This window comes from Phoxinus phoxinus, assembly GCF_949152265.1.
Source record: "Phoxinus phoxinus genome assembly, chromosome: 20".
Lineage (NCBI taxonomy): Eukaryota > Metazoa > Chordata > Actinopteri > Cypriniformes > Leuciscidae > Phoxinus > Phoxinus phoxinus.
This window is the reverse complement of record NC_136895.1, coordinates 22,738,344-22,750,530: the sequence shown is the minus strand read 5'-3', so window position 1 is coordinate 22,750,530 and position 12,187 is coordinate 22,738,344. Positions and strand designations below refer to the sequence as shown.

At 37.6% G+C, this 12,187-nt stretch overlaps 2 protein-coding genes across 2 annotated transcripts in view; both read left to right on the top strand.

Moving 5' to 3' along the window:
• LOC306988939 (NLR family CARD domain-containing protein 3-like) overlaps positions 1-8,919 on the top strand; it is a gene marked incomplete at its 3' end in the record, with an annotated part of 80,949 nt that extends 72,030 nt beyond the window's left edge. Inside the window, 5 exon segments of the mRNA XM_079594166.1 lie at positions 73-186; positions 568-655; positions 5,726-5,921; positions 7,084-7,532; positions 7,534-8,919. Coding sequence (XP_079450292.1) covers positions 73-186; positions 568-655; positions 5,726-5,921; positions 7,084-7,532; positions 7,534-8,919 — 2,233 coding nt within the window.
• The window catches only part of LOC306988932 (uncharacterized protein), a 198,748-nt gene that overhangs the window by 155,298 nt on the left and 31,263 nt on the right, over positions 1-12,187 (top strand). The gene's annotated exons all lie outside the window — the stretch shown is intronic.

The window sequence follows — 12,187 nt, the reverse complement described above, 5'->3', positions numbered from 1 at the left end:
GAAGTAGTAAGCTGTGTTCACAACTGTGACCCTGTACATTTTTATGTGATTTTTTGTGTGTGTGTGGTTTAGTAAAGGACAGAAGACTACAGTAAATATTGGTGCAGAATTTACACGGTGGGAAGCTCTAAAAGTACAGAAGAAATTGAAGAGTGATGTGGAACTGGCGTCTTTTCTTCTGAACAGGTGAGAACACAATATACCACAGTTTAAATTTTACAATTTATAAATTAAATTTTTAATGATATATAACTTTTTTATTTATTTATTTTTTTTACATGTAATGTACCTGTGACTTTTAAAGCAAACTGTTTGCAGTGATCCATATATAAATATAAATCACACTGAAATTTTTTGAAAGTTAAATTCAACACCTTGCAATGTGATCATAAATTTCAGTCATCAGGTTCAAGTGGAATATACTGCAACTAAGTATATTATTTGTCTAATATTACAAACAAGAGGATATTGCCCCTACATAATCCTGATTTTTATTGTAACTGAGCCATTAGTATGGATTGAAATACAAAAAAAAATAAAAAAAATATCACCTGTCTATTCTACCAGGGTTCAATCTGAGAAATCAGACTCAGATTTCAAGAATTACAGCAGCTTCCGCAGGGATTTCAAAGAAAATCTCTTCTGGATCTTCAAGGTAAGTAAGACAAACATAAATGCTTATGATTTATTTTATAACAAACAAAAACAAATAGAATCATGCTTATGTTCTAACAATCCCTCATTTTTCAAATCTCAACACAAAAATAAAAGTCAAACTCAGAAATAAAATTATAGATGACTGAGAGTTTTGACGTTTTTATGACCATTAGCAGGAAAGATTAATGGCAGTGAATACAAAAACACTTGATCTGAGATACCAAGAAATCATGTTGATTATTGGATTTGATCCATACCTGGTAATAATATATTATAATATTATAACATTATTTCGACAAAACAGATTTGGCAAACGCTCCAGTGCATATTTGCGTTTCCGCTCTAGTCTGATGTATCTATTTACAATAGCTGTGTCCGAAACCGGTCACTCGTTCACTAATCCCTGTATAGTGTAAGGCATTTAAGTGCACAATATCTGCAAAGAGTGAACGAAATGAAGTGAGTGAATTCGGATGCTGACTGTGCGTCGGAGAGCTGGACTCACCTAGTCTCGCGTAGCAAAACCCATTGACAGTATATAAGATGGACACAGCGACCCCATAGGTTTCAACGGAGAAAAGTGAAGTCAATTAGAAGCTCTCACTTCCTGATGGATGAGCGTACTGCGCAGGCTCAAACTGAGCTTGACGACGTAGATATGACGTGAGCAACCTGTCTGACAGCTGTAAGTATTCTAGTAGCTGTGCCGAGAGAAATCTGAATCATTCCCTTCCGAATCTCGCAGAGACGGAGAGTGTGAGTATTACTGTGCGTTCACACCGCCGGCGGCGAGAGCGTCAAATTGGCCGGAAGCCATTCATTTTCAATGAGAGCCGGCGGCGAGCTCCGGCGAGGGCGGCGCGTCTTGGACGGCGAGAGCAGCGAGAAGAGTTGAAATCAAGTCAACTTTATGGTAATAAGCTATGACGCGGTTCGGCGGCAACCAGCGGCAACCAATCGTAATGTAGAAGTCCTCCGCCTGAGGATACCAGAGAACACAATCCTGTACACTTTGGTTCCGACCACATTAGTTCCTAAGCAAAATGGAGGAAAAGTTAATTATTTCTGTTGCGGGTTTCCCGTTATTGTACGACGTGTCCCTGTTTACATACAGGGACATTAATAAAAAGAACGACGAATGGAAAAAGGTGTCTGAAATTGTTGGTGTTTTGTTACTTTCACATTTAAAAGATTTGAATAGGTTAACTTATACCCTACGTGTTGCCAGTATGCACAAAATAGGATACTGATTTATGTTCAGTTCTTATTTGCTTTGCAGCTCCTTTAAAGTTTTTAAAAAATCACGCATTCTAAAATCTACATCAGAGTGTCAGAGAATCCCCGAATCTCACGGCGTCGATGGCAGGGTGGCGAGAGCGACTTTTGCCGCTCTCGCCGGCCGCGGTGTGAACGTACAGTTAGCTGTACATGAGCTAGCAGCAGGAGCAACTTTATGACTCTCTATGGGCTTCTCCCTTGACTTTATGCCTCCACGTCCCCCCCGATTGCTTGGGAGCTTCTCCTCTGGTCTATACGGTAATTTCTCGACTGTGCGACAGAGAGTCGAGTGGTTATGACGCAATCGGTAGCCTATTTTTACAAAATCGGCTTCTACGGGGCCATAACGTAAGATACAAGGTAATGGAGCCTTTTATACATTGTCGAGTTTCTTTAGAAATAAATAATGGACAAATGGAGTCTTTGAACGCCTCAGGTGTAAAGTTATTCGTTGTCAAAGTGACGCCAAAATGAATGGGAGTCAATGGAATGCTAACAACAGGTGATGGTCTGCTACAATGGCGGCTCCCCGGGAGGCTTCAGTTTTCGGCTGATGGATTACCCCCTTGGCAAAAACTTCAGACTGATGTTTGGGACGTTAGGACGTTTGACTGACATGCAACGCACCCAATCACAGTCCGTTTTGTCCCGCATCATGTTTTAAGGGCGCGGCAAAATAATGTCGATGTCCCTACAATAACAGACCGGAATGATTCTAATCAATTATTTATTCAAGAATGTTGTGCAAGTTTACTGCAACAGTGACGATGAGAACTTTACATAGGCTACTTTTGAAAATCCATCGTTTAGTTGATCCTCGTAAGCTCATTGTCACAGTTGTAAACACAACAGCTTTCTTCTTCTAAGAGGGGTTTTGGCGTCACGGCATTTGTTTCCAAGTGGACCGATAGAGAATGCGACACACACATCTCTCGGACATCCTGTAGAATTCAACCAATCATATCGCGACTTCGAAACTCCTGAAATGTTCCCAGAAAAGTGTGCCATATGCATCAGACTTTCAGCCAACATTCCATGGGCGTCAGTGACGTCTGAGGCTGAGACTAGCTTCGTCACATGTAGTGATACAACTCCTTTTATCTTACATGTTACTTACTTTATAAACTAATATTAACAACAATAACAATCATAATGACTTTATTTTGCAATTATATATACCTCCGTGCCTGCTTTGGAATTTTATCAACAATAATGTGTTTTTGCATCAGTAAGCAATGTAGCCAATCACAGACATTGTTGTTGATCTCATGAACAAAATGGCCAATCAGAGGTGTTTAAGTCAGATTACTCGCCTCTCAAAACTCCAAAGTTTTATTCAGTGCTAAGTTATGCAGGATCGCGAAACCTCTCATTAACAAAGTGTAGACACGATGTAAGTAAGAGATTAATTGTGCATTGTTGACAGCTTCATTTATTGCAACAGAACTTTGTGAGATCGCGATTAACTGACAAAGCAACAGCTTTTTGGTGACTGTAGCGGTCTTTGCTAGTTTTCTATGGAGCTTATAATATGACAAAATTATTTTTATTTGAATTGTGTAAATTGTAATTATTGACAAGTGTAATCTAACAAAATTTAATATTATGTGGAATTTTAAATAGTTCTGAATTTGATTTCTTTAAACGAATATTGAACATTTTAAATGTAACGAATTGAAATGTTTTTATGGCTGAATTATATAGACATGTATTTTCAAACAGCTGTTTTTTTGTTCTGAGTTCTAAAGGCCCTTTCACACTGGACGCGATTTTGACGCACGAATAATTCGCGCGATGGTTTTATTTTTTGATCAGCTGTTGTGTAATGAGTGCTTACACACCGAACGCGAATGTGCTGCGGCGAAAAAACGACTTTTTTTTTTTCCGCTTCGATGCCGATTTTTTTTTAACTTTTGCGGCGACAGAAAAGGCTTCAGCCAATCACACACAGTGGATTGTTTATTTGATTGCATGTAAACGTAGCCCTCACCTCAGCAGACAGCCAGACGCTGCTCCGGACCGATTGGTTCCCTGAAGTTAGTGGTTTGTCTCGTCAGATGCGGTGCCACTGTCTGAACGAGCTCCTCAAATTGTCCCTATTTCGCACGCGAACTATTCGCTTTTTCGTTTCGCTTTTTCGTGTACGCGTCCGGTGTGAAAGGGCCTTTAGACTGCAATTATCCAGTTTAAAAAAATTCAGATTCATGTTTTCAAGATGAAGAAGAAATTTGTAACTTCAGTTCAAAATGTAGAAGTTCCTGGGCACTGAAGCTCATGGGCCTCCCTCCCCTGACACACACACACACACACACACACACACACACACACACACACACACACACACACACACACACACACACACTGAATGACTAGTTCACAAGACATTGATGCAATGCATAAAATCATCCCAAGGCAGTGTATGGCTCAAGAGATTTATATCAATATAATATTGATATAAATCTCTTGAGCCATACACTGCCTTGGGATGGTGTCTCACCATATAAACTCACCAAAGCAGAAAGCACAACAGTAATTACGAAACGTGATCGACTGAAGATACAACAATGCCGTTACGCAACACAGCTAAGTGCAGGGTGCAAAAAGAACAGTCAGTCTAAGTGAGTCTAATATATAGGCTAATATTTGATTTTGTTAGATCACACTTTTCAATAATTCAAATTTACACAATTCAAATCATTTTGTCATATTATAAGCTCCATAGTTGTCGAGGCTACAGTCTATATAATCATTGAATAAAACTGTTGTTTTTTATACTCCTTAGAGAACCGACAGCCAATTGCGTGCTGCAAACATATAAATGCTGAAATCACTCTGCACGGGACAGAAACATCCTCCTGAGACCCAGGGATAGACGTATTGCCTCTGTAGAGGACATTATATTTTAGCGAATTTCTCTGACACGTCACAGTTTTAGGTCTGGACATTTGTATGAAATATGAGATAATTTTATGAAAATATTCCCAATTATTATTCCCATTATTACATGTCTTTTTCCATTACATGTTGCCTAAAAAACTCATTAAAATGCAAATTAGATACAGTTAAATGCATTGCATAGAATGGGAATGGCATTTATGGCAATGTTTACACACGTATTGCATAGTAGTAAAATGGTGTATCAAATAATTCTGTTATATCTTTCATTACATAGTTGAGAATAATCTTTATACAAAGTTTGGATTTAAAAAAAGCTAGAACCTAAAACTTGATTGTTTAATTATTATTATTATTATTTTTTTTGTCAGTTCATGTCTTTTCATGTCTTTTAATTTTCTTAATAAATTGGTCCTGGTGTCCTCTACAGAGGACAAAGTATAACATAGGAATACTTTCTATTTCTTTTTCAAAAATGTCTTCATTCCATTTCTTTCTTATGCTCCAAACAATGTACTGACCTAAAAAAAACCTAACCTAAATCTAAACTAAAGCTTTTTTTTCTGGTTCTCAGCAGGACATGACAAAAAAACGCATAAAAACAACATAAAGGGATACTAATAGATTAATAGAAAAATATTCATAGCAAAATATTATTGAAATTATTTTCCAATTATTGGTAAAAGTGATGACTTGTAAATATTCTTAACTGTCCCACTTTACCTTACATATGTTCAATATTGTCAAACTAAATGAGTGCATTTTACTGTTGCTTGCCAGTAATTTGTTCTACAAGTAAATTGTTTAAATGTTAAACATGTTTTAAATGTATATGACAAAGGGTATAGGATTTGGTTACTTGGTTGACCCTTATTTTTTCTTGCTTTGTTTTCAGGATCTTGAGAACAAAATTATAATATTTCTGAAGAATGAGCTGGACAAGTTTAAGAAAATTTTAAATAAAGGGAACACCCAATACTTTGTGCAAGACTTTACAGAGGAGACGTGTGATGTCAAAGAAGCAGCTCTTGATATGACACTCTACTTCCTGAGAGATATGAAGCAAGTTGAGGCTGCAGATGCTCTACAAGGTAAGAGTTTCATGGGCATAACAATCTGTCATTGTCCCTTATAAAATATACAAGAGAAAATTATATTTTCTCATATATTTCCTTATGTGCTGGCAATGTCATTCCAACTGTGGAAGTTAAACTTTACCCAAATAACAAACCCTGGGTTTCTAAGGAAATTAAACATTGTATTAACCTAAAAAAATGCCTTTATGGAGGGTGATAAAATTCGTTTTAATGAACTGAAAAAGGAACTGAGAGACAAAACTAGGCTGGCCAAGCTTCGCTTTAGTTTAAAGACAAGATGGAGGAGAGGTTTATTGGAGGAAATACAAAAGTAGCATGGCAGAATCTGAATATGATGATGGGAAAAACTAAAGCTTCAACTCAAGTTCATAGTCCAGACCCTGCTTCCTTTGTAGAGCAGCTGAACACTTTTTATGCCAGGTTTAATTTGACTAATCCCGTTAGTGGAACAAGTTGAGACCTTCATATATTTGCTCACTGAGATTGATAGCCATCTATCCTTTACTCCGCATGTGAATAGCTTCTATAAGAAGGCGCAACAGCACTTATTTCTGTTGAGAAGGTTAAAGTATTTTAATGTAAGACAGAATGTCTTGACAGCAGTGTATCATTCTCTAGTTGAATCAGTTATGACCTTTGATATTGTATCCTGGTTTCATTTTCTTTCTGTTGGAAACAAGAAAAAAAATATCCAGAGTGATCAAACAGGCATCTAAAATTATTGGGGCCCCGCAGATTCAAATTGTAGATCTTTATAACTGTGCAGCAAAGAGGAAAGTAGTCACTATCGTTACTGACCCCTCTCATCCTCTGTACCCCTTTTTTCAGTTACTGCCATTAGGTTACCACTTTAGAGCTCCTTTGGCCAAAAATAAAGCTTACAGGAACTCTTTTATTACTACTGCAATTTCTATTTGAAAAAAGACCAAAAAGTTGTATTAGTCTATTGTGTTTAAGCCTTTATTTATTTACATATTTGTACTGTATTTTCTTTGTATTAATTGGGTTTTGTGATGTGTGTGATTGTCTTGTGTATATGTGAGCCTTTTAACCTAAGACAAATTTATATCACTGGTTGATAGATAATAAAGTTTTTGAATTAAATTGAATTTTTGAATTGATGCATATCTGTTTTATGTTCTCGTTTGTGTGTTAGATGAGCTGGTCCTCATTCATCAGAGACCGCTAAAATCAAACCTGAGGAAGAAGCATCAATCTGTATCTGAAGGAATTGCAAAACACGGTGACTCCAAGCTTCTGAATAACATCTACACAGATCTCTATATGACTCAGGGTGCTAGTAAACAAGTCAATACAGAACATGAAGTAAGACAGGTTCAGGCTGCTGCCAGGCGGCAAGAATCACAAGAGATACCAGTTGAATGCAAAAATTTGTTTGAAGCATCTGAACAAGACAAGGAGATCAGAACTGTACTGACTAAAGGAGTTGCTGGCATCGGAAAATCCATCTCTGTGCAAAAGTTTATTGTGGATTGGGCTGAAGGAAAAGAAAATCAGGATATTACTTTCATATTTCCTCTTGCATTTCGAGAGATGAACTTAAAGAATAAAGAAAAACAAAGCTTAACAAGTCTTATAAGTCAGTTTTTTCCCAGAGACAAAAGGACTGAACCTTGCAAGAAACGATAAATTCAAAGTCCTGTTCATCCTTGATGGATTGGATGAATGTCGCCTCCCTCTAAACTTTGATGGCAATGAGACGTGGCGTGATGTATCGTCCCCAGCCTCTCTGGATGTTCTCCTGACAAACCTCATCAAGGGAAATTTGGTTCCTTCTGCTCTCATCTGGATCACCACCAGACCAGCAGCTGCCATTAAGATTCCTCCTGAATGTATCGACCGCGTGACAGAAGTACAAGGATTCAATGATGCACAAAAGAAGGAGGAGTACTTCAGGAAAAGATTCACGGATGTGGTTTTGGCTAATGAAATCATTGACAATGTTAAACAATCAAAGAGTCTCTTTATCATGTGCTACATCCCAGTCTTCTGCTGGATTTCAGCCACTGTTCTCCAGAACATTTTGGAAGAGAAAATAAATAATGACAATCAGGCTGATGAAGCCTCTAAAACACTACAGGAATCAAATACTGAAGACACTCCCAAGACTCTGACACAAATGTATACACACTTTCTACGCTTTCAGATCCAGCAGAGCAGACGAAAGTATGATGGAGAATACACACCAGATGTTTCCTGGGATAAAGACGCCATCCTTTCACTGGGGAAACTGGCATTTCATCAGCTTGAAAGAAACAACCTGCTTTTTTATGACACAGACCTGGAATCCTGTGGTATTGACGTCTATAAAGCATCACTGTATTCAAGCATGTGTACCCAGATCTTTAAGGAGGAAAGAGGGATCATTCTTGGTACCACTTTCTGCTTTGTTCACTTGAGCATTCAAGAGTTTATTGCAGCCCTTTATGCACATCTGTTTCTAGACATCAACAAGAAAAGTGTGTTTGTTCCTAAGTCTACAGAACAGGAAAACAAAAATGAAACCATGATTGATTTGCTCAAGACTGCAGTGGACAAGGCGCTCGAGAGTGAAACTGGACACCTGGACCTTTTCCTTCGCTTCCTCCTCGGTCTGTCACTCCAGTCCAATCGTCCACTCTTACGAGGACTGTTGACACAGCAAGATGACACTGAAAAGAACTACAAGGAAATAGTCCAGTACATCAAGAAGAAATTAGAAGATAATCTGTCTCCAGAGAGATCCATCAATCTGTTCTACTGTCTGAATGAACTGCATGATCAAACTCTGGTTAAAGAGATTCAGACTCAACTTAACAAAGGAAGTCTCTCATCTGCTGATCTTTCACCGGCCCAGTGGTCTGCTTTGGCCTTTGTGTTGTTGACATCAGAGGAGGAGATGGAGGAGTTTGATCTTCAGAAATTCAAGAAATCAGACGAGTGTCTCTTTAGACTGTTGGAAGTTGTGAAAATGTCCAAAAGAGCTCTGTAAGTAATTTAAAGCAGAGGTCTTCAAACCGGCCCTGAAGGCCCACTGCCCTACACAGTTTATATCCAACCTGCTTCATCTTGTGATTTTCAAGTAATCCCGAAGAGCCTGATTAGTTGGTTCAGATGTTTTAATTAAGGTTAGAGCTAAACTCTGCTGGACACTGGGCCCTGGTTCTGTTTCTGAACTGTTAATCATAATGCAGATCAAATATAACACCGGCGCACCAGGCTAACTCATTCCTCATCTGGGCTTTAGAACTCCCCGCATTAACCCTATGAATGCCCGTACAAAATAAAACAAATTTTTTTAAAACGATTATAAAGAGTCTGTGCGCTCCACTACGAATGTTATTTAACCATATTCATTTTACAATTGGTATGGTTAACTATAAGCATTATTGATTATATGTATTGCTAAAATTGTGTTCTTGACACATCATTTAGCAACTTTTCAGTTTTTCTTTTTTTCTTTTTTTTTCTTTGCTGCCATTCAAGACAATTCTGTTAGGAAGTCTAGACCATGAAATCCGCTTAAAAAAAAAATATTGCCCTAACTTTAAGCATCAATTTCAGCCAGTGTTTGAAGTGTGGCGTCGCGTCAATACACGTGCGGTTTTGTTTTCAGCTTCTAAGCAACAATATAGCAGCATTGCCAGCCAGTGGATATAATTGCCATTACACACACTTTTCAATTTTATATTTGTATAGCAAATCTATTGTTTGAATTAAATTTTTCATTGTATTCTAAATTATTTCTTGTAGGTTAAACGATTGTGACTTAACAGACAAAAGCTGTTCAAGTCTGGCTAAAGCTCTCGAATCAAATAACAATCTGGAAGAGCTGAATATGAACAATAATAATCTACAGAGTTCAGGAATAATTCATCTCTGCTCTGGACTGAAGAGTGTAAGGTGTAAACTGGAGATACTGAGGTAAGTTGTGTGGCAGCAGACAAAAGGTGTGATTTAGATATACTTTACAAAGTGTGTGTAAAATACTTGGATTTCAATACTAATAGATGCAGGTAAGGTGGATTGGATATGCCAAATTGTCGCAGTGTGTGATTGTGAATGAGTCCCAGCGTTTTTTTTTACAATTTATACTATCTACTTTGTTTCAGAAACAAATATGCTTAATTTACATCTCCTTCAGTTTTACAGTTAAGGGGAGTTAATGGTAGTTCACCATAATTCATTCATGAAACCTAGGAATAAAAATTTGTATTACCTAGTTGTAAATCTATCTGCTTTGCTTTTCCTATATTGTAGAACACACGTGATTATTACATAGCAAAACATTTTGTGGCAAGGTTCAGATGAAAAGAGTTATACGAATCAGGAAAGATAGTGATATCCAGCTAGCTACAGGTTAACCATAAACCAATCATGAGACGTGTGAGAGATAAACTATGAGAATATAACAGAGTAAGAGCTGCCCTCAAGAGGCGCTAGCTACTGTCTGCTAGCTTGCCCCTCAAGCTGGTTTGAATCAAATACATTGACATTCATTTTTCAGACTCAGCCAGTGTGCGGTAGCAGAGGAATGCTGTTCAGATCTGGCTTCAGTTCTCAGTTCAGACTCCAGCACCCTGAAGGATCTTGACCTGAGCAGTAATAATCTTAAGGATTCAGGAGCGAAGCTGTTCTCTAAAGGACTGAAAGAGAACTGTAAACTGGAGAAACTCAGGTGAGTTAATGTCTAACATATTAATCTTAGACTCTGGATTTACTGTGTCTAACACTGGGAATTTCGTTTTTCTCTATATCAATGTTTGATTGAAATCTCTTTTCTGTAGACTCTCACACTGCAGTATCACTGAAGAAGGTTATAAAGCTCTGGCTTCAGCTCTGAGATCAAACCTTTCACACCTGATAGAGCTGGATCTCAGAGGAAATGATCCTGGACAATCAGGAGTACAGGAGCTCCTTGATGTACAACAGAAACCAGACTGTAAACTAACAATAAGGTGACGTGATGAAGTAATACAAAATGAATGATATGCAGGCAAATTACTTGATGAAAGTACTGTAGCACTGAAATATTTCCATAAAAGTAAATAAGTAAATTCAAGATGAACCATTTCAGACTTTTTTCATTAGAATCAAATACTACATCAAGCTTAGTTGCTTATTGATTTAAATTGGGTTCAATTTCCATTCTGCAGGTTTTTGAGTCCTGAAGCAGAGAACGTCTGTCAGAATTTGACTAATGTTTTGGGTGAAAACCTGTTACTCCTGAGAGAGCTGAATCTGAATGAATGTCAACTGGGACACTCAGGATTGAATAAACTTGTTCCCGTACTGGAGGATAAACACTGTAAACTCAACAGACTGATGTAAGTTGTATTGTTGTTATGATGACAAGTTGAAGTGCTTTTAAACCTGTAATTTATTTATCATGTGAAAATTATTATCAATGGTCACTTACAGTAGTATATTTAATAATCGTAACAGTAAGTGTTAAGTAGTATCTGACTAACATCTTTACTAATGTACTGACACTTAGTTTTCTCTTTATACAGTCTAAATAACACCCATGTAACAGAAGAAGATTGTAATGCTTTAGCTGCAGCTTTAAATTTAAATCCTTCAAATCTGAAAGAGCTGGATCTAGGTCGGAGTATTCTCAGCGACTCAGGAATGAAGATCATCTCGTCTCTGCTTGCAAATGTAGAGTGCAGACTGATCAAGCTGAAGTAAGTAAATCTTTTAAAAAAAATGTAATTCAAATATCATAATGATAAAAGCAGTAGCCAATATATTAGTAGAATAATTGTATGCATAGCTTAGACTTGGATATTATCGCTTTGTTCTCTTTGTTTGAGGTTCAAGTACGTAGCGCTGAAACCTTAATGTACTTGTTAAAATTTCCAAGGATCAGTATTCTCACCTAAAATTGAACTTACAAACTGTGTTGAAGAGACTTGAAACTTTGAGGGATGGTAGTACCCACCCCATATACATCGTCACCAAGGCTCACCCCAATCTGCCTGATGGTGGCGCTACAGCAATCAAAAGTACTTAATGGTTCATAACTCCTAAACCATTCGCCGCAGACTCAAGTGACTTATATATTTGAGTAAAGGATTGCATATCACAAAATTTTTCGTACACGCCCACCTCATCCATATCATATGGTAGAACTCCTCATTCTGAGGAACTTTGCCTCTAGGACCACCGCTGCCAATCGAATCTTTCATTAAAAATGTCAAAAAAAAACTACTTTCGTGAACTAGTCCTAGATTTTTGGCTCTACCTCGATAACTGTG